Below are 26,728 nucleotides of genomic sequence, written 5' to 3'. Positions count from 1 at the left end.
ATATAGTATAATTGCCCATGCAATGTCTGGTGGTGGAGCAATTAAGGAGGAGCATAATTATTCTTGATGGCAATCAACAGAAAATATGTATATATATACTGCATGGCTAAGATTTTGTGGGCTACTCATATATATATATATACATGCAAGTAATCAATGATTGCACAGGCAAGGCATGTGGGACGTGAGCAGATTGTAATTGTCTTTAATTGTATTTCACAAGGAGATGTGCATGCCCAGAAGCTGTTCTCAGAGGCAAGTAACCCTTGCCTATATTCTAGCGGCGACAGAGGTGGATAATTATTAATTATCGCCTACGATAATATCAAAACTATTAAGAGTTTTGATTTGATTCAAGGCCAATAACTGTGGCCTAAAATATAGTATTTCATTCTTATTTGGAAAGTGAATCTGCAGCAGCCTATATATAGAGGCTAAAGACGATACAGAAAACACCTCTCTCATATCAATCAATCCTAGCGATTACAAAGCCTCCCCGGAGCAAACCTTCAACCTTGTTGAAACCCGGTGACCGTGCGCCAGTCCTAGTCTCTCCAAGAGCCGACTGTCAGCATCACCAGACCAACCCGGCGACCGTACTTCCAGTCCCAGTCTCCCAGCGAGCCGACTGCGAGCGCAACCGCCACCGTTACTGCCAGCGAAGCAAGGGTAACGCCCTCGCAACCCAGCGAAGCTAAAGCCACGCTTTAGCGCAACCCGTGCTTTCTCCAAACTTCCCAGTGATTGCTCTGCTTAGTCTACAATACTAAGTATCGATTCGGTGAACGCAAGAGACCACAACCAAAGTCCTTATCCGTAAGGCAAAAGTCCTTTTCCGAAAGGCTAGAGAAGAACCATGTGACGAGGTTGGTGCTCTCCTCGTCCACAGCGCTTGAAGAAGAAGTCAGGTCAAGGGACTACCCCAACGACTGCACCCCGCGGTGCTGGCACGCCTGCGCAATCACTCGCTCAAAAGAGACAGTTTGCAAGCCAACTGGTTTTGGAGCCAAACAACTTCCTCATCGTTTTAATGGTACTAATTAATTAGCTAGCTAATACTTATTTACTACTAATTTTCTCTACACGTACTGTTATATAATTTTCAAAGTTTGAGCCCCTCTTTTTTTTTTTTTTTTTTTTTTTTATGACAAAATAAAAATTACAAAACAAAACCATGCACAACACCCCTTCCCAACTGATTCAACTAGAATGATGGGGACACCGAAAGGGGTAAACAACAAATCCATATCTTAGGGTATATTTGATCATAAGCAAGAGATGTTAAGTGATCTGCGACGAAGTTGGCCTCTCTGAATTTATGTCGAAAAATGATAGATTGAAATTTTGTAGCTAGCGTCTTGATATCCTTAATCAGAGTTTGAATTCTCCAAGGAATGTTTGCTTTACCAGTGAGGCAGTCAATAAGAAGTTTTGAGTCTCCTTCAACGATAATTAATATTAGACATCTGCTGGGGATGAGCAGTATGTAGTCCTTCCTTGAGAGCAGTAGCTTCAGCAACTAAAACATTAGTAGATCCAATATTAATCCTACATGCAACAATTAAAGGATTTCCATAACAATTTCTAATAACAAAACCTAAAGTAGCTTGTTTACCTCTAACAGACCCATCAAAATTTAGCTTACAAATGAATCAGCCCTTTTATTTGGTAGTATTTAATTAGAAACCTTAATAGAAGTATGGTTAGAGTTTACCTGGTTATACGAGTTTCCTAGATGAGAGGCAGTGACCAAAGTAGAAAAAGGAGCTTGTTTAAAAATAACTTTGTTCTTAGAATTCCATGCAAATGGACCAGAGTAACATAAAGATTTTAGAAAGATTATCAGAACAGTTCCTTTGATTTGAAAAATTCTCTAACCAAGAGATCAAAGAAGTAGACGTAGATAAATGATTAGGCAGTTTAGAAAGACACCAAACTTGAGAAGCAAAGGAACAGTGAATAAACAAATGATCAGAGGTCTCTATATGAGTACTATGAAGAGGACAAACAGGAGAAACTGACAAATGATGTGAAATCCTATCTCGAGTTTTTAGCTTATTTCTAATGAGAATCCAAGCAAAGATTTTTATTTTAGGAGGGATATTTAACTGCCACATGAACAGCTTAGATTTTGAGTGAGGAGGAGTATTAGTAAATCACTCAATTGCTTATCAGAAGCACTCTTTATGAAAAACATACCAGAGCTAGAAGGTCCCCGGACAAAAGAGTCAGGACAGTCATAGATTGCCTCAATTGCCTTAACTGCCACATTCTGGATAACAACAACATAATCAAGGTTTCAAATTTCTCCGAAACTATCGAGATTTTTATCAAAAAATTTCCGTAATTTAGAAGTACCGAAATGAAATTCATATGCTATATCATTTCTGTCAAGAGTTTCCCAAAATTTTATGTACATTTCCGCGAAATTCTTAATTTCTGAAATATGTACACACAAAATATATTTAAAAATTCACACCGAAATTTTGTCAAAAATTTCTCCAAAATTTTTGTGAAAATTGTATGTCACCGACAACGAAGTTTTTCACTCATATTTTCATAGAGAAATATTTGCTGGGTTCATTTAGCAAGACCCTATCAAAAATACACCACGTGCATGGCCGTGAATTTAATTGTACTGAAGTGGGATAGTAGGATTGACTGAAGATTATGTAATGTGTAATTATCATATATATTTATATTTCAATTAATCAAGCGTATGGTAGCCTCAGAAAGATTAGATTAATTAATTTTCTTATAATACTATAGACCCTATAGATAAGACAATTATATACGTAGTTCTACATTGTTTCCTCCTACCTTCTTCAAGAAAATGACATGGTGATGTAATTAGGGGTGAATGAAATCGATAGCGTCCAAAGCTTGACGACTATGAAGTAATCCACCAAAGCAAACAAAACAAGGACTTGTGTACAAAGCTCGACGATTAGACCCATGTGGGTTTGGTCCAGTGGTTGGGGCTAGGTCCTTTGGCCGAATGTTAGCAGGTTCCTCAGTGAGGTCCTGCGTTCGATGCTCCGCATGTGTAAAGAACCCCATGGGGAGAGCTTTAACCTTAACCCCTCCCCGGCTCGGAGAGGTGACACTCGCTGCCACTTTTTATTGGAAATTATTCTATGCACCGACGGTGCAAGTGACCCAACCCTTATAAAATAATCTCAACCCTTGATTATTTTATGCAGGGAGTGTCACCTCTCCGAGCCAGGGAGGGGTTAAGGTTAAAGCTCTCAACCTTAATCTGTAGATGTGGTAGGGCCTTGCAGGTGAAGACAAGACAAAAGGTGCATAGAATAATCTCCACCTTTTATATCCAAAAAAAGCTCGACGATTATGAATGAAATTTCAACACACGTGTTGAAATTTTAAAGAGCACGAACGAACAATGAACCTTATCTGCTAGCCAGCTGTGATCGATAAACATGCATTAATTGCTATGTAGTGGAAGAATTAGCGCAGGCGGGTTGACGGAGGACAAAGTCAAAGTAGAAGTTTAGTAATGAAGCTCGATCTTCACCGTCAATTATAGTTAACCATATGAATGGACGGCATCTAACATATCTGATGACAACATAAGGACCTCTTCCTTGACTCTTCAACCTTGTTGAAATATGATGACATGAAGACTTCGCTTAATCGATAAGCTTCCCATTTCCGATGGGTATAAAAAGAGGTTATATATGCCTCATTCTGCAATATCATCCCAACTTTCAAAGCAATTTTCTCCATTATATCATCACTTAATCTCTGTGCTATTCACTACAAATGGTAAGTCTATGAGTCTTCACGTTGTCTTGTCTTCACCTGTGAGAGTTCGGCAGTTCGCATTGTGTTCTCAGGGAACTTCTTGTTAATGAGTTTTCTTTTGAGATGTTTTATTTCTTTTCTGGGAGGGCCAACACGAAGAGATATAAGTTAGTTATCTTAACGTACATTGTTTGAATTACCCTGAAGAGTTTTTGGGGTCAATATATTGTTGTCTAAAAGTACGTGATCGACTATTTGCTCGTCTTGGTATAAATGATGCTTCTGTGAAAGCTGAACAGAATTTCTTTTTGTTCTTTTTGGAGTTTAGTCGACTAAATTCGTATTATATATAGTAAAAGAAGGCATGCATCTGATAAGGTACACATATAGACTAATCACAAACAAATAGGGTTACTGGGGATTTATTAGCTGATTAACTAGTAGTATGATTTTTTTCTTTTTGATTTTAATACTGAGCTGACAAATTTCTACTTGTTTGCTGGTTTCTGCATTTGGTGTGGGAGCAGGCTCTTTCACTAACTATTGAGGTATGGTTCTTCATCTTTTCTTAGTCTTGTTTCTATGGGAACAAAGTCCATAATTCTATATATGCTTCAATAATCATTCCAAACTATTAACAGTTTAATTTCTTCTGCAGAAAGAATTTGCTCAAACCTCAGAGAGAGTGAAGTCTGTAGATCTGCATCCAACTGAGCCATGGTACGTAAACATGCACCTATCTGGCCATCTACAGGCAACTCTGTTATGTGATCGATCTCCAAACTTTGATTTTCAAACCTGTGTTTGTCACTGCTGGTTCCTTTTATCCTTTAGTGTCGAAAATCAATTTAAATTTCCCACTACATATAACCGAAGCATACTGCTTAATAAATTCTATGCAGGATGCTAGCAAGTTTGTATTCAGGAACTATTTGTATTTGGAACTACCAGTCACAGGTAAATCCATCAGTCTGCATGCTTTCACTTCATTGCTAAACTCGTGGAGTTTAATAACCCAATTTGGATTCTCACGCTTTTATTTATTCTGTCACATGGACTAACTTAATGTAACTGCACAGACCCTGGAGAAGTCCATCAAAGTCACTGAGTCACCAGGTACATAACAGCATTTTGTTTTAATTAAGTTGCTTTCATTTCTTCTTAGTGGCATGCTACATTTCTCTCAATGAAAGATCTCTTAATTTTATCATTTGTTTATGTGCTTACAGTCAGATCAGTAAAGTTTGTAGCTCGCAAACACTGGATTATAACTGGGGCTGATGACAAGTTCATTCGGGTATACAACTACAATACTTTGGAAAAGATCAAAGAGTATGAAGCACATACTGACTTTATCAGGAGTGTCACTGTCCATCCAACTCTACCATATCTGCTGTCATGTTCTGATGACAAGGTTATAAAGCTTTGGGACTGGGAGAAGGACTGGGAATGCACTCAGGTCTTTGAGGGGCATTCCCACTATGTGATGCAAGTGGCTTTCAATCCGAAAGACACCAATAGTTTTGCTAGTGCCTCTCTAGATGGAACCATTAAGGTATTGTTGTTGCAAGGCTTATCTTGTTGCAAATTAACTAGTTAATCAAGTACTGCATCTTTGGTCTCAATACCTGTTTACCTGTCACTTACACTTTTACAATGTCTCTTTTCGTAGACATGGAACATTGGCTCTTCTGCCCCAAATTTTACACTACAAGGCCACTCAAAAGGAGTGAATTGTGTTGATTACTTTATTCACAGCGATAAGACTTACCTGTTAAGTGGTTCTGATGACTTCACTGCCAAGGTTTGTGATCTAATTGATAATCGTTTTTTCAGTATCAGCCTTTGATTTGGCTAAACATGAATTTGTTCTACCGTACGTGTGTCTGTAAGCCCTCCTAAGCTGATTATTCTTTGATAAATTAATCATAACAGGTATGGGACTATGAAACTACAAGTTGTGTGAAAACTCTAGAAGGTCATGAGAACAATGTAACAACTGTGAGTGTTCATCCTGAGCTTGCCATAATAATTACCAGTTCTGAGGATGGGACTGTTCATATATGGAATGCAACCACATTTAGGTAAATACTTTTCTATTTAAAATGCTTACATTGCAAAAATTCTATAGTTGTATTATCATATAGTGAAAGCTTTGTGATGTTTGGCTGATTTCGTAAACAATTCTCATTGTTTCACAGTCTAGAGCACAAACTGAACTATGGTCTTGAAAGAGTTTGGGCCATTGGACACGTGAAAGGATCATACAAGTAAGTTTCTTCTTTCTTTTCTGTGGGTTTTTGATTTAGGGTTTAGACTATGAAATAGAGGGACTTTTGAGGAGCTGTTTAATATAGAAAACAAGTTAATATGACAGGATTTTGTTAATCTATTGCTCTTAGCTTCTCAGAATTTGCTTCAAGCTAGTGGCTTATTGTTTTATCAGTGTATATATATCTACATAAATTGAGTAGGTGCTTCTTCAATTCTGCTTACAGGGTTGCATTTGGTTTTGACAATGGAACCATTATAGTCAAAATGAATACTTCTGCTTGACATTCTGTGTACCTCCAAGCATGATGAGAAGCAAAGTGATGAAACAAAAGACCTCTAAGTTATATATGCTGTAATTTATACCGTCTGCTCTGAAATTTAAAGTGAGTTGTAATGTTGTATGATATCTATGTAATCCTACTGAAGGAATATTCCTACGTGGCCAATAAAAGTTTCCTTATTTATATGTAATTTGTTTGTGCATGCTTTGTAATATCCCTCAAGACTAGTTGTACTGCTTCTGTAATTTCTGTTTTATATAAAAGGAATAAACTTTGTTTGCGTTGTTTAGGTCTAACTTCCCAAAAGGAAAATTGTAAGGACCAGTGGAAACATTCTAATGCTTATGTGTCCATTTAACAATTTATACTGGTGAAAATGGTAGATTCAGTAAAATGTGTCCATTCATGAACTGCAAATTTCCATGGTGAAAAGAAGTCTTGAATCCATGCATGAGTTGGGATTCAAAGATCTTATGAGTACGGTGGAGTCTTAAATCCATAATAATTCAGATCAAAACTATTTGAGACAGAATACAACAGATGGAAAACATTGATCTAACTACTATTAATATAGCTTCATTCAAATGGTTCAGTCATCTTTCTGTAACGTTGGTCCAGTTCATTAATAAATATCTCTAGTCATGGGAACACAAAATATCGATTTTCACCCAATGCCTTATGTTAAATTGGATCTTCAGTAGATGAAAACAATATTAATTGCAACAGTACTAACTGCAGCAAGATGTCTATAACTCGATCCGTTCCTCAATTGAGAATGGATGAGCCTCGGGGGTACAAAGCACTAATCATTATTAAGAACAAACTTTAAGGGTATGAGATATTACTTAATACTAACATAGCCAGCCATTGAAGGCAAACTTGTAAGCTTTACATAACTTCTTTCCTTGATACTAAAACATGGCTTATATTTGGTTCTCTAGCTAGCATTCTTATGTACAAACTAAACAGACAAGAAGTTAGCTCTTTCTGCTAGGAAGTAGGAACCTTCCTATCCGCATCAAATCCAACTCGTTCATACTTGAATCTTTCATTACTATTAACAGAATAGTTTGACAATACATCAGTTTTACAACTTTACTGGACAAACTTAACAGAGTGCATTTCAGTAAACGACTGTAGACCCAACAAAGCCATAATAATTACAAATCACATTGGAGGTTCTTTTAAAAGCTTTGATTTTCATTCTCCAATGCTAAAAATCAGTGCTAATATGTCATTGCCACATATCTATCCAAGTCGACAATTTCGTATAACCACAGATTACTACATAATGTTGTTTTCATCTAGCATGCAAGTTTGCGTTCAGGATTTCAAGAACTGTTTATATCTGGAACTACATGTCACAGGTAAGTCATTACCACTCTCACATATATATATGTATTTACTTAACCACTATCAAATCTGTAAGTACTCAATTTGAAATTTTTCATGCATCTAATTGCCTAGCTTAGGTATCCTCCTATGTGAGACTCACCCAATAGTACCAACCTGCCTACATTTCAATCTTGTTTATTGTCGTCTGTTATAAAGGTTGCCTCTAGCTACTTTTCTTTTAAAGAGCATATCTAGCTTGTTCTTAGCATAATCTGTTAAAGTGCTTAGAGTAAGGTCAGCAAATTTCGTTGCATATGAAAACTGCATTCTGACCAAACAATTCTTAGGTTCGCCACTTTGCCCTAGCGACTTGTGGGTAACGAATCATCACCTTCCCCAAAGCCAAGTAATATGCATCCTTGCATGCCGAAGAAATTTATCTGCAAATTTTCTTTTTTCTGTGTCTATCAACAACCAAACCAAGTAATTATGAAAATTGTTAAATGGCCTCTGCCAGAAGTTTTGGTAACTAGATTAGCACACTCCAGTGAATTAAGTGATAGAGACCTGCAGAAAATGCATTATCTTTAATGAAAACAATCCTTATTGTTTAAATCAATATCTGAATTAGCATCCATTTTGTGGCAAAAGACATTCTACACTCGATCAGTCTTGGAAAAGAGGAGAATAAATTCCCATTATCAACTAATACAAAAGTTTATGGAAAGGTATTAAAGTTAAAGCAAGCTGAAACCAAGGGAACCCTTTCACTCTTTCATACCTAACGTCTGTGCCCATAAATTAAAGGATTGTAAATGCACAGTTTAAGAGTGTCTAAGAATATCAAGAAGAAAAAAGGAAGGTGATAGCGGAATAATGGAAGGTTTAGGAGACTCGTGCAATATGGTCATGATATATGATCATGATTTTTGTGACTGAAGTGCAAACTCAGTACCCTGTGACTGAAGTGCAAACTCAGTACCCTTTCTGCATGATTAAATGCGCGCTCAAATGTGCAGGTTCTAAAACCAGCCCCAATCTGTACTGCAGCAATAGCATGCTTGAAAGATTGCAAGAAGTCGCTGTCGAAGCCTCTCTACTACTGCAGCCTTAATTGGTTGCACAACTTCCATGTGCACCACTGCACCAGCCTCAACTCTGGTATATATGTTACCTACCTATATGCATATCAAAATGTTGACAATATATTTTCACATCAGGAGTTAGCTACTACTAATCTATAGTCTCCACAGGCCTCTCCAAATTCTAAATGGTATCAGATAAGGCTAATTGCTACTAATTTTTCCGTAAGTATTGTAATGTAAAGGTGTGCGCACACCTTTACATGCGAGACTATGTCACGGTGAAATTGCTCAACTGGTTCACGACATAGGTCACGAAATTTGCAGCTTCACCAACATATAATGTGATCCATACGGTATAGAATCATTAAGTTCCAAATAGTAGTTTAACATGACTTCATCTGCTAGTAAACTAATTGACTGCACAACAGTTTATTAAGTACTTTGAATGGCCAGAAGCCCAGAACCATGACAGAGGTACATTGTGGCAAATGAGATTTCCGCCACACGAAACTTTCCCTTTGCCTTTATCTGCTTGTATTGGAAGTTAACTTCAGTGAATCAGTGTTCAACTGCAACTTTTTTCACCTTGCTCCCATAACCTTAGTATGATAAATTTGAAGAAGCTAGTTCAAAGCAGGTTATTGTGGCGTTTTAACTCCAGCCTATCTGTTTTAAGTAGTCCTACTTGATTGTAAAGAAAACGAGTTCGATAGAACTGTTCATTGTTTCAAAGAATTCTTTGTGCAACATGTTTCGCTGATTCACAGTACGTAGCTACAATGTTTACGGTGTTTGTTGTTCTACAAAGAACAAGAAAGTCCTATTTATATAAAGGGCCTGAAAGTGCACGTACTGTGGCAGGAACCTTATCACTGCCTCAGTAAAGCCACATCTGGTCCCATTATGATACTCAGATTCATTCTTTCATTCTGCTTGCATAACTAAACTCGACAATCATCACCAGAAGACAGACCTTGAACTATCAAAAACCTTTTCTCTTTTAGATCCATTTTTTTTTTCATTAGATTCAGTACAGTGAATGTGTAATGGATAAGGCAAGTTGGAGTAGCACAACATACCAAGATCAGATCACACATACAACACATTCATATAACAAAGACCAATGAAACACCAAAATATTATCATCACAGTTTTATATTTCATCAATCAAAGTAATTTACATACATAAAGATGATCGAACAAGAAAAAATGTGGATTTTTTTTCTTGAAATCAACAACAAAAGTTGATCTTTGGATCTTTTACTATCTAAGAAGGAGGATTGAAGCCACCACCAAGATTGATCAATACTTCAAAACACGTTCATAGCTTGAATAGTCGTTTCTTGGCTTTTTGATGAGACTAGAACACTTGGCACTTCTCTTCATCTTCATAGCTTCAATATTTTTCACCTCTAGACAGTTGTGATACTCTTTTCTCACTTTTTTCATCAGTTTGCTCTCTTTGGTGGAACCACTTCTTTTATTGCTTGACGAAGAAGGCGGAAGCTTGTCCAAAACCCTAACTTGCCGGCTTTGTTTCCTGGCAGCTTCTTTCTGATACAGCCTCTTCAATCTTTCTCCCACTTGTTTCTCATCCTCTTCCACTCTCTTCAACTTGGTCTGGTACAACTCCGACCACTTGAAACTCACTTTCTTGATCTTCATCTTCTGGATCACCTCATCTGTGGCTTTGACACCGAACTCTCTCTCGAAAATCTTCTTCCAGAGCTTATCAGTGATCGGAGTCAGGTCTGTATCTTTCGTGCTCTTCTCGATGTGAATCAACTGGTCTTTGGAGCAGTGGGGTAAGACCTGATCGAGAAACTTGAAGTCTAGGTACCCAACATCCCCGAAAGAGTCTAGATTGTCTATTGCGATGGAGACCCAACGATCATCGAGACGTATCAACTTTCCCTTCTCCATTAATTGTGATGATTGTTTTGCCAGTGATGGGAGTGAGTGAGGGCCTTGGTTTCCATTTCCGCCTTATTTATAGGAAAATGAGGTCGGATTGGTTTCCTTTTCCTTGAGGGACAAGGTTAATTAAAGAGTAGTGATCAAGTAACTATCCTTTTCCTTATAGGAGAAGGTTTCTATCCCAACTAAGTGAATTTGCTGTAAAAGATGCGGACCTAGCAGGTATTAAGTACGGTTTCTGTAAAATAGAATAAAAATAAGTAACTTGGGTCAGCACTCAATTCTGTAGCAACTCTGGTCCCCATACAAAGAATACTACTAACCATATATATATGTCAGTAATGTGGAGTTCCATTATCGGTTATCCCATATTTTGGATTGATGTATTTATTTACTTTCCTTATTTGAGTTTCCATTATACCAACCAGACATTTGCAAATTTTATGTTGTCAAGCTTTGTTATCTGGTTTCGCTTAATGACTGATATTGTATATTCTTTCCCTGATTCTAGCACTTGTTAACGACTATGATTTACGTACTAAGAGTCCAAGATCACTTTGTAATCAATACTCTCAAGTTAATGGCTGACATCAATAAATCCTATATATGCAGTGAAAACTTGTCGATGTTTTTGATATGATCCTTATCTGCTCATAGCATGCTTTGCTTAGTGCAGCCATCGGATGTCTTTTCCCCGATCAGATCTTGCGAGTATTCGTTTATGTGCTTGAAAAAGTTCCATGAGATAATTGGTACAGAGAGTAAATTTGGTGCTGTTAAAAGCCTATATGCAGGAGGATTACCTCGAACAAAATGTCAGTGACTGCAGTGTTGTCAATGGCATTCTTAAGGCTATACATGAAATGGCACTTCGAACAAAATGTCAATGGCACTTCTCAAGGCTATATATGCAGGTATGATTTAAATTATTTTTGTTTAGGTCTTGCTTTTGCTACTCTTGCAAAATAGTTTCATTTATTATTGTAATGCTTTTATGTGAGGCATTCAAATGATTGGAATCACGGTCACCACTCTTCAATTCTTAGTGTCTGTGATTGGTTTGGCAAGAGGGATCTTCTAGGTAATGCTATGATGCTGGAGGGCTAAAATTAAGCACAGTTTTTCATTCACGTACTTTCACATTGCAATATCACTGAATGTGTTTCAGGGTCTTTTTAAAGGGTTTTCTAGGGGTACATGCAAGTACAACTTTGATACCAATAAGATTAGATTAAGAAAAATAATATCACTTTAATTTAGTGGGAACCATGTAGGGGTGAAAAATTAAATTAAGAGACCAAAAGAAATAACTACAAGTCATATGATGAGCCAATAATATCAACCGGACCACCACGTGTACCATGCTCCGGGACCATGTTATAATTTCCTTTCTAGTACTCTATATAAGGAGCTCTCAACACAGTTATTTAGCTCTCAACACAGGGTCTAAACCTTGGTTGGTTGAACCAGCCACATATATCTTGTGTTCTTTGTTTATTATGAAAGAAAACTTGATATGAAGCGATCACACGAATGCAATTCACTTTCATTTTACAATCTTAGCTAGCTGATATATAGTTCCATATGAGAGGACGATTGTCAATTACCCCGTGCACCTATGAGACTAAGTTAAACTTCCTCATCGTTTTAATGGTACTAATTAATTAGCTAGCTAATACTTATTTACTACTAATTTTCTCTACACGTACTGTTATATAAATTTCAAAGTTTGAGTCCCTCTTTCCCTACGCTAATATCAAAAATACACTAGATGGCACACAACTGACACATGTGGAATGCCGTGAATATAATTGCAGTGAAGTGGGATATATTAAACTGCCTCGAGGATAGTAGGATTGACTGAAAATTATGTAATGTGTAATTATCATATATATTTAGATTACAAAATTTACTATCAAAGTGATTTCAATTAATCCCGTATGGTAGCCTAAAAAAGAGTAGAGTAATTAATTTTCTTATAATACTATAGACCTTATAGATAAGACAATTATATACGTAGTTCTACATTGTTTCCTCCTACGTACCTTCTTCAAGAAAATGACATGGTAATGTACGTAATTAGGGGTGAATGAAATGGATAGCGTCCAAAGCTTGACGACTAGCTATGAATGAAATTTCTTGTGTTGAAATTTCAAAGAACACGAACGTACAATGAACCTTATTTGCTAGCTGTGATCGATAAACTCTGCATTATTTGCTATGTAGTGAAAAATAAGCGCATGCAGGATTGACCCATTAAGATAGGAGGACAAAGTCAAAGTAAATGTTTAGTAATGAAGCTCGATCTTGACCGTCTATATAGTTAACCATATGAATGGACGGCATCTAACATATTTGATGACAACATAGGACCCCTGACTCTTCAACATTGTTGAAATATGATGACATGAAGACTTCCCTTAATCGATAAGCTTCCCATTTCCGATGGGTATAAAAAGAGGTTATGCCTCATATCTGCAATATCATCCCAACGTCCCCAGCAATTTCATACATTCTATCATCACATAATCTCTGTGTTATTCACTAAAAATGGTAAGTCTATGAGTCTTCACGTTGTCCTCACCTGTTAGAGTTCACGTTGTATTCTCAGGGAACTTCTTGTTAATGAGTTTTCTTTTGAGATGTTTTATGGGAGGGCCAACACGAAGATATAAGTATTAGTTATATCTTAATATATATACATTGTTTTTTTTTTTTTTTTGAACAGAAATAAATGCATTAAAACTGGGAACCAAGAACAAAACAAAAACAAAGCAGAGCTAAACCCCTGCCCAAAACACGCAGGGAACAGGGGAGCTAACACGAAATAAACTAAGTTGGAGCATGTTCTGCATCATACAAGAGAATATGAGTAAAGGAGGAAGGTGGAAACCGAACCCAATCAGCTGGACACTGCCTCCTGCGAGCTAACAAGGCGATGTGGTCTGCTGCCTGATTAGCTATTCTGCTGGTCCAACCCCAGCTAAAAGAACCAAGATCAACTGTTAAAGCTCTGATATGATCCACAAGAGGCAACACAGCCCAATCGGTGGATGTGGTGGAATGGGTGAGGAGCTTAACAAGTTGGAGAGAATCAATCTCAAACAGAAAATGAGTAGAAGGTATGGATAGGGCTAACTGGACACCCAATCTAACTGCTAATGCTTCTGCAACCAAAGACGAAGAAGCATGGGTAAATAAAACCTTCCCAGATACAAGTGAACCAGAAGAGTTCCTAGCCACAGCAGCCAGTCCTGTTCCTTCCAAAGTCCATGAAGCATCAGTATTTATTTTTATCTGGGAAGGCAAAGGAGGGGACCATTTTGGTTTGGGAGGGGGACGCAAAGACACTAACTGATTACCCATTTGAAGAGAAGGATCCTTAAACTGATCCAAAAACTCTGAAGATGCATTGAAAGAAAGAGAGGCCACTAAGAAAGGATTAGGTTGAACATCATTAAAAACACAGTGACATCGATGTTTCCAAATGTTCCAAAGAAGAAAACTGATATGAGTATAAACAGTGCTTCGAAAAGAAGAAGTGGTTGAGAGAGGAAGATGTAAATGGGTAAACCATTTATCCAAAGTGGTGAGCTGTTGGAGAGGAGGGCGGTAACCAAGTGGATGGATAAACCAAGTCTTTAGAGACCAAGGGCAGGCCAACAGTATATGCTCAATTGTTTCTGGGAAAAGATGGCAAAGAGGACATAAGGGATCCTTAGCCAGTTTTCTATGAAACAAATTAGCTTTAGTAGCAACAAAATTAGAAACAGCTCTCCAAAGAAAAGTTTTAATTTTTGGAAGAGTGTTAAGTGCCCAAACCTGTTTCCAAAGAAGAGGGTTGATAGAAAAAGAGGAATGAGGGTGGGGAATAGGATGGACAGAAGTAAGAGAATGGGCAGCATGATAACCAGAACGAACTGTATAAGAACCTGTTTTCTCCAAAGGCCAGATTAATCGGTTAGGCCGATTAGGCGAGACTAAAGGAATAGCCTGAATAGCCTGTAATTGAGAGTCAGTGATAGAGGCTTCAATAGCGGTAAGATCCCAAGTGAGAGAATTCCAGTTAATTAAAGAGTCAACATGAAGTTGAACATCAACTGGTGTATGGGGGAGCAGATGCATACCAGGGAGATGAGGAATCCAATTAGAATGCCAAACTGGAACATGAAGGCCATTTCCAATTTGCCAAGCAACATTGCTGGTGAGAAGGTCCCTTCCATGAAGAAGACTTGACCATAGCCAAGAAGCTGAAGATCCTTTTCTAGCAGTGAAGAAAGTATCCAGAGGAAAGTACCGTGCCTTAAGAATACGAACCCAAAGGGCAGAAGGGTTTGTTAGGATACGCCAGCCTTGTTTAGCCAAAAGTGCCTGATTGAAATCTTGGAGGTCACGGAAACCCATCCCACCTTTAGCTTTGGACAACCCTAAACTTGACCAACTCATCCAATGAATACCCGAGTCTCCATTATTTCCCCACCAAAATCGTGCAATAAGAGAATCAATCTGATGGCAAAGTGTTTTGGGAAACCGAAAACACATCATGGGATAAGCTGGAATTGCCATAGCTATTGACTTAATCAAAATCTCCTTTCCAGCTTGTGTTAAGGAGCTATAGTTCCAACCCTGAAGCTTACGATTAATAGAGTCTTTGACATAAGCTAAAGCAGAGACTTTGGATCTACCCCAAACAGTGGGGAGACCCAAGTATTTGCCTGGATTAGAGACAGAAGAAACTCCAATAATACCAGAAATATGAGTAATCAAATTGACATCCGTGTTGGGGCTGAAAAACAATGTGGACTTGGAGTAATTGATTTGTTGATGTAATACCCGAAAAATTCAAGTTAATTTCCGATGACGTTTTGGAAATGATTTCGTGGTCGTGGACACGAGTACGAAGCTTAGAGGAGTGTGGAATTAGTTCGAACGATTTTATTTTGAAAACTGAACGTTTTAGGGGGGTCAAAGGAGTTGACTTTTTATACATTGGGAAATTGGGAAAACTTCCTTCATGAAAGTTGTAGAGCGCGTCGATACGAGTTCGTGGACATATGGAACGTAATATTCGGAGTTCGTATGAATAAGTTACGAATATTTGAAAATTGGGATTTTCTATAAATATGAAAAAAAAATCCGAATATTGCAAATGAGGACAGAATTTCTGGAACTCCAGAAATTTCTCCCCATTTCTCTCCCGAGCCCAGCCGCGACCCCCTCCCTTCGTCACTTCGTTCTTCCTCATCCGGCCACCGATTGATGTGAAACAAAGTGGGTTTTTCTGGTCTCGACCCCCTTTACGAGTTTGTAGAAGAAATCGAAGTGAAATACGAGCTGTATGAGGCTCTACAAGGTCGAGAAGAGAGCCTCGTCGGAGACGAAATCGCTCTTCCCCACTTTTTCTGGGCTCTACTTTGTCTGGCCATATCTTCCTCTACAGGCCTCCGATCGACCTGATTCCAAAAGCAATTTTTCTCACCGTGAAGTTTTCTACAACTTTCCAGAAGACATCGACTTGAGATAACCATCGTGGTGGCCGCTAGAAGACCGAGAAGCCGCACAGCCGAGCTGGAAATCGTCTTCCTTCGCCACCTTGGTTCTCCCAGCTCCGGCCACTATAGCTCGAGTTCTTTGAGGGCTTTTCTAGCCCAGAGGAAGTAGAAGCTATCCCCAAGAAGGCTTGCAGCGATTTAATCCGGGGTGATCGAATTTTGAAGATTGGGAAACTAGGGTTCTTCGGGTTTCAAAACTTGCGAGGTAAAATTCTACTTTTTGGCTTATAATCTGACTTTGGTGTAGTTATGAAAAGTGAAATTGGAGTTGAGTTGAAGGACTTTGATGTTGGGAGTTTTGTCTAATTTTGACTTTGGATGGGTGGCGGTGCCGCCACTGTGATGGTGGTTTCCGGCGACCTCCGGACACCCCAAGGACAGTTTCTGTCCATTTTTGTGTTCTACGTGTCGATACGATCGTTTGCATATATAATTCATAATTTTTGGATATCGTATGATGAAGTTATGAATTTTTAAGTTTCGATCGATTTCGATCGTTAGATTTGTGATATGTGAAGTTAGGACCGTCAGATGGACTTGTAGTTTTGATACGATGATCTTATGACTGTCCCAGTGGCTTTGTGTGGTCATGGGCGAAGATCCGACCGTTGGATCTTCGTATAAATGCAAAACGGTGATTAGGGAGGCGATTCGTGAGAATCCGTCCGTCGGATTTTTGTATAAATTTGTGAAGATGTTAGTAAGGACGATTCAGGAAGATCTGACCGTTGGATCTTCGTGATGATTTTTGGGGGGTGATCCTAAAGGCGATCCGTGAGGATCCGACCGTTGGATCATCATTTAATTTCGATCCGACCGTTGGATTGTCGTTTGAGTATGTTTTTGAGCTATTGGCTAAGTTAAGGTCATGTGTGATTAGGTGATTGACGGTCTCCCTTGGGTGAACGATTTCGGTGTGTATTGTGTTGAATTGAAGACGCAGCGGGAATATCGAGGTGAGTAAATCGCACATGGTTCATTCACGAACCGAAATTCGGTGATTTTATTTAATTGAGAAATTGTGGAAATTGTTTTACTAAAATAAATATTTGTTTTAAATTATATGGACTTGATCGACTACGGTCCATAGGTAAGTAAAATGTATTTAAACTATAAAAATGAATTTCTAGATTTTATTGCATGTGAACTATAGTTGGTATTAGTGGTCACTCTTGTGTGGGTGACTACGTATATATATATTTACGTGGAATATATATTGGATGGTGTGATTTACTGAGTTATATTTTGAGCATTACCCTTGGAATATGTGATTTATCTTAGATGTTGTGTTGTCTATGATAATGGGTAATTGAGTAAAGTGCGATAGTTGAGTCGTTGAGATGAATTAAATGAAGAGTCGAGTGAATTGAGAAAAGCAGTCATTCGTAAGGTGAACCTTGGCCCAGGTGACACTTTACGATACAGTTAGAGCTCTAGTCTGTCTGCCGTCATACTGCTTGGGGGATAAACGAGTTATCATATGCCCTTGGGTATGACATGACATACTGAATGGGGTGATTAATATAATTAATCATAAGCCTGTAAGTATGATATACTGAATGGGGTGATTAATATATTTAATCATAAGCCTGTAAGTATAATATACTGCATGGGATGATTTATATAAATAAATCATAAGCCTGTGAGTATATATTGAGTAAGAAGTTGTTTATTATTGAGTAGTCATGATGAGATGTGAGTTGATTGATGCTTGAAGTGATGTTGTACACTTCAATTCTTATGCAAAACAAAATTAAAATGTGCTTGAGTTGATTGTGTTACTTTAAATCGTGCAATCCTTTCATTTACTCATACGAGCTTTGCAAAAAGCTTACCGGGTTTGTATTGTTGCAATCCCGGTACACTATTCAAACGGTGTAGCGGGTAATCCTACAGGTCAGGCGAATCGGGAAGGTGATCGAGCTGCTTAGAGAAATTGCATTGGGTAAATCTGGATTTATATTGTGAGGTTTATTATGCTCTTTTGAGTATTGTAAATTAAGTTGTGAGAGTGTGATGTAATAAGTAAATTGAAGATTGGTTTTTGTAATATTGAGAGGTGTGAAGTGTGGTTGTTTGTGAGAAAAAAATTCAGGACGTTATTTGTATTGATGTTAATCATGTTTCGGATTTGAATTGATTATTCAAAATTCGGGGCGTGACAGTTGACCTGATGCAGTACCATAAGACTGAAGCAGACACAGCAGATGAGAAGCATTAACTTGTGTAGCATCAAAGAAGAACAACGAATCATCCGCAAATAAGAGATGGCTAATCTTGGGTGCAGAGGGTGTGATTTGCAGAGGAGTAAGCCAATGAACAGCACAAGCTTTGGAGACCATTGTTGATAAAACATCACTGACAAAAAGAAAGAGGTACGGAGATAAGGGATCTCCTTGTCGTAAACCACGAGTAGGAGCAAAGAAGGCAGAAGGTTTACCATTAACCAAAATTGAAAGTGTCACTGATCTGACACAGTTCATAATAAGCATAACCCAATGAACATGGAAACCCATCTTGAGAAGCACAGCATGAAGAAAGTCCCACTCAACAGAATCATAGGCTTTAGAAATATCAAGTTTCAATCCAAAAGCTCCCAATCCCATATGGCGTAGGAGCTTGAGATGATGGAACATTTCATGAGCTACCACCACATTATCCTGAATTTGCCTGCCAACCACAAAAGCTGCTTGGTTTTCAGAAATTAACTCAGGCATGAAGGGCTTCAAGCGATTAGCCATAACTTTTGACAAGATTTTATAGGAAAAGTTACATAGTCCAATTGGCCGAAATTGGAAAGCATGCTCAGGATGAGGGACCTTCGGAAGTAGTACCAAATGAGTCTTGTTAAGCTCTGATAAAAGGTTGCCAGTTTGGAAAAAGGAAGCAGTAGCTTGATGGATGACCTTATTAACAATAGTCCAATAAGTCTGATAAAAAAGACCGGGAAAACCGTCTGGGCCAGGTGCCTTGAGGGATCCTAAACCAAAGATAGCTTGTTTAACCTCTTCCAAACTAACAGCAGCTAACAAAGATTGATTCATTGAAGCAGTAACCACTGGGTCAACAAGGAGAAGAATATCAGATAAATTTCGTGGTCCTGCTGTGGTGAAAAGTTGTTTATAGTAGGATAGAAAAGCATCAGCAATGGATATATCTGAGTCCATCCACAAGCCATTGGCATTTCGAAGACGAAGAATGTGATTTCGTTGTCGACGCTTAGTGGCAGATTGATGAAAGAACCTGGTATTATTATCTCCAAGTTTTAACCAAGAGATCCGGGATCGCTGATGCCAAAACTTCTCTTCCAAAAGCCATAACTCTTCAATATGCTTTGTAATGAGTCTGATTTGAGGGGCAGCATCTGGAACAGGACTGTTGTGCAAATGGTTGAGCTGTGTAAGCAATTGATCAACTTGCTTATGAGAATTAGGAAAAGTCTTCTGGCACCATGTAGATAAGGACTTTTGACAAGCCTTTAGATTGGCAACCCAAATAGGCATAGCTAGATTTAATGGTGCAGAGAGCCATGCCTGAGAAATTATATGTTCACAAGAAGCTGCTGAAGTCCATATATGTTCAAATCGAAAGAGTTTGGGAGAGTGAGTCTCCTTTGGATGAGAATCAAAGAGCAGAGGACGATGATCAGATCCTACAATAGGCAAGTTAAAAACTTGGGAATAGGGTAAAGCAGCACACAGCTCAGCATTTCCTAAACAACGATCCAGTCGTTCTTTCATTACCAACTGATCATGTTGGAAACGAAACCAAGTAAAACAAGGGCCCTGAAAATGCAAATCACGAAGACCTGTGTGATTGAGAAAGTTGTGAAAAAGATCCATTCTCCATTTGTGAGGGGGACCACCACCCCATTTTTCATCTGACCAAAGAACATCATTGAAATCCCCCAAACAAATCCAAGGTACACTTTGAACTGAGAAGTAACGACACATACAACACCAAAACAAATGCTTCAAACTTTCAGTAGGGTTGCCATACACCCACGATATTTTACAATGGAAGTCCTCATTGACAAAATACACCTCAGTGTCGATGACATTAGGGGTACTATGTATAACAGACACTTGAACAGAGGATTTCCACAAAATGGCCAAGCCGCCAGAACTAGTATTTACAGGATCAACTACTACATAGTTATCATACTTAAGTTGAGTCTGCCAAAACGAGATTATCTTTTCTTGTTGATGAGTTTCCATAAGGAAGATAATCTCAGGGTCATACTTTCGCCATAGCCTGCGAAGAGCCTTCGCTGTCAAGGAGGACCCCAAACCTTGACAGTTCCAAGAGATGAGCCTCATTCGGAACCCGTAGCTGCACCTGGCCAGCTACCTATGCCATCGCCCTTGCTACCAGAGGAGACAGAGGGCGGATTGAGATTACCAAAGGATGAAGAGGGACTTGAGCCTTTAGTGATATGTTGAGGAGGGACCCTCCCCTGAGGAAGTGACGGCGGAAACAGAAACAGATGGACGCCAGAAGCCCTGCCTTGGATGGGCGAGAACAAGGGTTCCCGGACTGGGACCAGCCAAGGAATCAGGGTGACAGGACCAGGGCGTAGAACAGTAAGTCCCATTCTGCTGGTAATTCCGATCCACATACCGAGTGCGACGATTTTCAAAACTCTGATGCTGGACACTATCCCAACTGTGCTGACCATCTGGAGGAAGACGACGAGGAGTGGGAACCGCCATCCAAGAGCCCAACTTATCAGAAGAAGGGTGACGATGGAAAGTACAAGTAGTAATGATATGACCCAACCTGCCACAACGGTAACAAAAATCTGAAAGACGTTCATACCGAAACTCAGCCCAAGTTGCTTCGGTAGGAGAGTTAGAGAACCAGAACCCCGGAGATAGAGGATACCGGGAATCCACCTGCACACGAACATGCAGGTACCCTGGATTACCAACAGGAGAGTTGGGATCATCAACAGCTACCACCGTACCAATCTTGGCTCCCAGCAAACGAGCCACATCCTCCGTCATATGACCACGTTGAAGACCATGAACCTGCACCCAAAAAGTAACCAAGTGCAACGGGATATCCTCCAGTCTACTCAACAAAGGCCAAGGATGGATGGACATAGTATAACCCTTAACGGACCAGGGACCCCTCTCCAGTAGTTGGTCCGCAGCAGCCTCAGAAGGAGCTGTGATAGCAAAGATAGACCTCCCGCCTATCAACTCAACACGAAACCGGCCTATCTCAGTCCATGCAGATAGGAGATTGCGGATCAGCGAGGGAGCATGAAGCGTACGATCAGTGATGATCGCACCCACCAAAAGAACAGCTCGGACTTGATCTTGGGCTGGGGGTGGGAGTTGAATAAAAAGCTCCCCCGCAGGAACCTCCACAGCAGGAGGGAGAGCTGGATTCAAAGGAATAGAGGTTGAAGGGGGTTTTGAAGGAGAAGCAGGAGGGGATAAGACTGAGGTGGGAGAATTTGACGGTGAGGCAACCATGTTGTGGATGGTATGTTGAAAACGCTTCGATGAATAGCGTCCTGCATGAGAAAGGGATTTATAGGCCATGCAATCCGATAGAGGAAGCCACGCGTAAGAAAGAACAGAAGGAAAATAAAACGGGGTTACGACAGTGGTAGAAAGAGTGAACAGGTGTGTTGATTAGAGATGGCAAAGATGAAGGAGGTTTTGCATGGTAAACAGGTGTTGTGGTGATTGAACAAGGGTATTACCAAATGAAACCGGGTGAAGCCAAGTAATCCTAACAATGATTACGGTGGGGAAGGGGGAATTAGGATAGGAAAAGGAAAAATCGAGAGGAAAGGAGTGGAAACTTGTAGAAAAGGGATCTGGAGTATAAGAAACGATGGAAACACTAGCTACAGTGCAAAAGCCCTATGTAAGAGCAAGCTGCTCTCAAGTAGAGAGAAAAAAACGTAGAGAGCTTTCTAGGAAGTGGGAAAAACACAAGTGACTTTCTGGTATTATATATATACATTGTTAGAATTACCTTGAAGATAGAGTTTTTGGGGTCATTGTTGTCTAATAGTACGTGATCCACTATTTGCTCTGTATAATGATGCATCTGTGAAGCGGAGCACCTTTTTTTTTGTTTTTTTGTTTTTTGCTTCTTTTGGAGTATCGTTGACTAAATTTATATAGTAAAAAAGGCATCTCATAAGGTACACATTAAGACTAATCACAAATAAATAGGGTTACCGGGGATTTATATAGCTAATTAACTAGTAGTATAAACGCTTTCATTTTGATTTTAATTAATATTGGACTGACAAATTTCTACTTGTTTGCTGGTTTCTGCATTTGGTGTGGGAGCAGGCTCTTTCACTAACTATTGAGGTATGGTTCTTCGATCATCTTTTCTTAGTCTAGTTTCTATGGGAAAAAAGTCTATATATGCTTCAATATTCTCTCCAAACTATTAACAGTTTAATTTCTTCTTCAGAAAGAATTTGCTCAAACCTCAGAAAGAGTGAAGTCTGTGGATCTGCATCCAACTGAGCCATGGTACGTAAACACCTATCTGGCCATCTACAGGCAACTCTGTTATGTGATCGATCTCCAAACTTTGATTTTCAAACCTGTGCTTGTCACTGCTGGTTCCTTTTATCCTTTAGTGTCGAAAATCAATTTATATTTCCCACTACATATAACCGAAGCATACTGCTTGATAAATTCTATGCAGGATGCTAGCAAGTTTGTATTCAGGAACTATTTGTATCTGGAACTACCAGTCACAGGTAAATCCATCTTGCACTTCATTGCTAAACTCGTGGAGTCTAATAACCCAATTTGGATTCTCACGCTTTTATTTATTCTGTCACATGGACTAACTTAATGTAACTGCACAGACCCTGGAGAAGTCCATCAAAGTCACTGAGTCACCAGGTACATATATAACAGCATTTTGTTTTAATTAAGTTGCTTTCATTTCTTCTTAGTGGCATGCTACATTTCTCTCAATGAAAGATCTCTTAATTTTATCATTTGTTTATGTGCTTACAGTCAGATCAGTAAAGTTTGTAGCTCGCAAACACTGGATTATAACTGGGGCTGATGACAAGTTCATTCGGGTATACAACTACAATACTTTGGAAAAGATCAAAGAGTATGAAGCACATACTGACTTTATCAGGAGTGTCACTGTCCATCCAACTCTACCATATCTGCTGTCATGTTCTGATGACAAGGTTATAAAGCTTTGGGACTGGGAGAAGGACTGGGAATGCAGTCAGGTCTTTGAGGGGCATTCCCACTATGTGATGCAAGTGGCTTTCAATCCGAAAGACACCAATAGTTTTGCTAGTGCCTCTCTCGATGGAACCATTAAGGTATTGTTGTTGCAAGGCTTATCTTGCTGCAAACTAGTTAATCAAGTACTGCATCTTTGGTCTCAATACCTGTTTACCTGTCACTTACACTTTTACAATGTCTCTTTTCGTAGACATGGAACATTGGCTCTTCTGCCCCGAATTTTACATTACAAGGCCACTCAAAAGGAGTGAATTGTGTTGATTATTTCATTCACAGCGATAAGACTTACCTGTTAAGTGGTTCTGATGACTTCACTGCCAAGGTTTGTGACCTAATTGATAATCTCTTCTTTTTTTTTTTCAGTATCAGCCTTCGATTTGGCTAAACACAAAGTTGTTCTACTGTGTGTCTGTAAGCCCTCCTAAGCTGATTATCTTTTGATAAATTAAATCATAACAGGTATGGGACTATGAAACTACAAGTTGTGTGCAAACTCTAGAAGGTCATGAGAACAATGTAACAACTGTGAGTGTACATCCTGAGCTTCCCATAATAATTACAACTTCTGAGGATGGGACTGTTCATATATGGAATGCAACCACATTTAGGTAAATACTTTTCTATTCAAAATGCTTACATTGAGAAATTCTATAGTTGTATTATCATATAGTGAAAGCTTTGTGATGCTTGGCTGATTTCGTAAACAATTCTCATTGCTTCACAGTCTGGAGCACAAACTGAACTATGGTCTTGAAAGAGTTTGGGCCATTGGACACATGAAAGGATCATGCAAGTAAGTTTCTTCTTTCTTTCTGTGGGTTTTTGATTTAGGGTTTAGACTATGAAATACAGGGACTTTTAAGGAGCTGTTTAATATATTAACAGGATTGGCTTAATCGCTTTATCTGTTGCTCTTAGCTTCTCAGAATTTGCTTTAAGTGGCTTATTGTTTTATCAGTATATATATGTCTACATAAATTGAGTAGTTGCTTCTTCAATTCTGTTTACAGGGTTGCATTTGGTTTTGACAATGGAACCACTATAGTCAAAATGAATGCTTCTGCTTGACATTCTGGGGACCTCCAAGCATGATGATCAGAAGCAAAGTAATGAAATAAAAGACCTCATATGCTGTAATTTATACTGTCGGCTCTGAAGAAATTTAAAGTGAGGTTGTAATGTTGTATGATATCTATGTAACCCTACTGAAGGAATATTCCTATGTGGCCAATAGAAGTTTCCTTGCAAGGAATATTTATATGTAATTTGGTTGTGCATGCTTTGTATTACTTCCCAGAGGAACTATTTCCCTGAAGACTAGTTGTACTGTTTCTGCTATTTCTGTTTTATATAAAAGGAATGAATTCGAACTTTGTTTGTGTTGTGGCATTACTTCCCAAAAGGAAAATTGTAAGGATTAGTGGAAACATTCTAATGCTCATGTGTCCATTTAACAATTCATACTGGTGAAATTGGTAGATTCAGTAAAATGAGTCATGAGTTGGGATTCAAAGATCTGATGACTAAGGTGGAGTCTTAAATCCATAATAATTCAGATCAGTACTATTTGAGACAGAAAACAACAGATGGAAGACATTGATCTAATTAACTACTATTAATATAGCTTCATCCATAGGGTCCAGTCATCTTTCTGTAACATTGGTCCAGTTTGCGTTCAGGATTTCAAGAACTGTTTGTATCTGGAACTACATGTCACAGGTAAGTCATTACCACTCTCACATATATGTTTAACCACTATCAAATCTGTAAGTACTCAATTTGAAATTTTTCATGCATTTAATTGCCTAGCTTAGGTACCCTCCTATGTGAGACGACTCACCCAATAGTACCAACCTACCTACATTTCAATCTTGTTTATTGTCGTCTGTTATAAAGGTTGCCTCTAGCTAATTTTCTTTTAAAGAAGCATATCTAGCTTGTTCTTAGCATAATCTGTTAAAGTGCTTAGAGTAAGGTCAGCAAATTTCGTTGCATATGAAAACTGCATTCTGACCAAACAATTCTTAGGTTCACCACTTCGCCCTAGCGATTTGTGGGTAACGAATCATCACCTTCCCCAAAGCCTAGTATGCATCTTTGCATGCCAAAGAAATTTGATCTGCAAATTTTCTTTTTTCCGTGTCTATCAAGAACCAAACCAAGTAATTAATGAAAATTGTTAAATGGTCTCTGCCAGAAGTTTTGGTAACTAGATTAGCACACTCCAGTGAATTAAATGATAGAGACCTGCATGAACCGAATAAGAATGAACCCCACAGAAGATATAACCATGCACAATCTTCTCCTTGGCACATATAATAGCAGAGAGGACTTTCTCAAGGCCTGCAGAAAATGCATTACCTTTAATGAAAACAATCCTTATTGTTTAAATCAATATCTGAATTAGCATCCCTTTTGTGGCAAAAAGACATTCCACACTTGATCATCATTAAGAGATAAAATCGATGGGTACTGAGTTGGAGAATTCAAGGGTGTACTTTTGAATATACAACCAGATCAGTCATGGCAAAGAGGAGAATAAATTCCCATTGTCAACTAATACAAAAGTTTATGGAAAGGTATTAAAGTTAAAGCAAGCTGAAACCAAGGGAACCCTTTCACTCTTTCATACCTAACGTCTGTGCCCATAAATTAAATGATTGTAAATGCACAATTTAAGAGTGTCTAAGAATAAGGAGTGAGGGCCTTGGTTTCCATTTCCGCCTTATTTATAGGAAAATGAGGTCGGATTGATTTCCTTTTACTTGAGGGAAAAGGTTAAGTAAAGAGTAGTGATCAAGTAATTAACTGTCCTATAGGAGAAGGTTTCTATCCCAAGTAAGTGAATTTGCTGTAAAAGATGCGGACCTAGGTATTAGGCATTCTCAAGGCTATATATGCAATGGCACTTCGAACAAAATGTCAATGGCACTTCTCAAGGCTATATATGCATTATGCAGGTATAATTTAAATTATTTTTGTGTTAGCTCTTGCTTTTGCAGTTTTGGCACTCTTTCACAATAGTTTCATTTATTGTTGTAATGCTTTTAGGTGAGGCATTCAAATGATTGGAATCACGATAACCATGAACTCTTCAATTCTTGGTGTCCGTGATTGGTTTGGAAAGGGATCTTCTAGGTAATGCTATGATGCTGAGGGCTAAAATTAAGCACAATTTTTCATTCACGTACGTACTTTCACATTTCGATATCACTGAATGTGTTTCAGGGTCTTTTTAAAGGGTTTTCTAGGGGTTCAACCGT

At 38.6% G+C, this 26,728-nt stretch overlaps 3 protein-coding genes and 1 long non-coding RNA gene across 4 annotated transcripts; 3 read left to right on the top strand and 1 right to left on the bottom strand.

Moving 5' to 3' along the window:
* The first annotated feature begins 3,663 nt into the window (after window positions 1–3,663).
* LOC133739652 (coatomer subunit beta'-1-like) lies at window positions 3,664–6,609 on the top strand. The gene is made up of 10 exons (XM_062167435.1): window positions 3,664–3,786; window positions 4,293–4,313; window positions 4,424–4,485; window positions 4,668–4,722; window positions 4,845–4,881; window positions 4,995–5,320; window positions 5,438–5,569; window positions 5,701–5,849; window positions 5,967–6,035; window positions 6,264–6,609. The coding sequence occupies exons 1-10, from the start codon at window positions 3,784–3,786 to the stop codon at window positions 6,319–6,321; spliced, it is 912 nt and encodes a 303-aa protein (XP_062023419.1). The 5' UTR covers window positions 3,664–3,783; the 3' UTR covers window positions 6,322–6,609.
* Window positions 6,610–10,042: 3,433 nt separating this feature from the next.
* Window positions 10,043–10,663, bottom strand: LOC133729430 (uncharacterized). The gene has a single exon (XM_062156962.1). The coding sequence runs from the start codon at window positions 10,661–10,663 to the stop codon at window positions 10,043–10,045; it is 621 nt and encodes a 206-aa protein (XP_062012946.1).
* Window positions 10,664–13,138: 2,475 nt separating this feature from the next.
* On the top strand, window positions 13,139–24,814 carry LOC133739642 (coatomer subunit beta'-1-like). Its single transcript, XM_062167427.1, has 10 exons — window positions 13,139–13,210; window positions 22,530–22,550; window positions 22,657–22,718; window positions 22,897–22,951; window positions 23,063–23,099; window positions 23,217–23,542; window positions 23,656–23,787; window positions 23,925–24,073; window positions 24,190–24,258; window positions 24,476–24,814. The coding sequence occupies exons 1-10, from the start codon at window positions 13,208–13,210 to the stop codon at window positions 24,531–24,533; spliced, it is 912 nt and encodes a 303-aa protein (XP_062023411.1). The 5' UTR covers window positions 13,139–13,207; the 3' UTR covers window positions 24,534–24,814.
* On the top strand, window positions 15,499–17,450 carry LOC133739634 (uncharacterized). The gene is made up of 2 exons (XR_009860715.1): window positions 15,499–16,414; window positions 17,090–17,450. It is a non-coding gene; the product is annotated as an uncharacterized LOC133739634 (long non-coding RNA).
* Window positions 24,815–26,728: the final 1,914 nt, after the last annotated feature.

Source organism: Rosa rugosa, chromosome 1, assembly GCF_958449725.1.
Source record: "Rosa rugosa chromosome 1, drRosRugo1.1, whole genome shotgun sequence".
Lineage (NCBI taxonomy): Eukaryota > Viridiplantae > Streptophyta > Magnoliopsida > Rosales > Rosaceae > Rosa > Rosa rugosa.
This window is presented reverse-complemented; position numbering and strand designations above follow the sequence as displayed.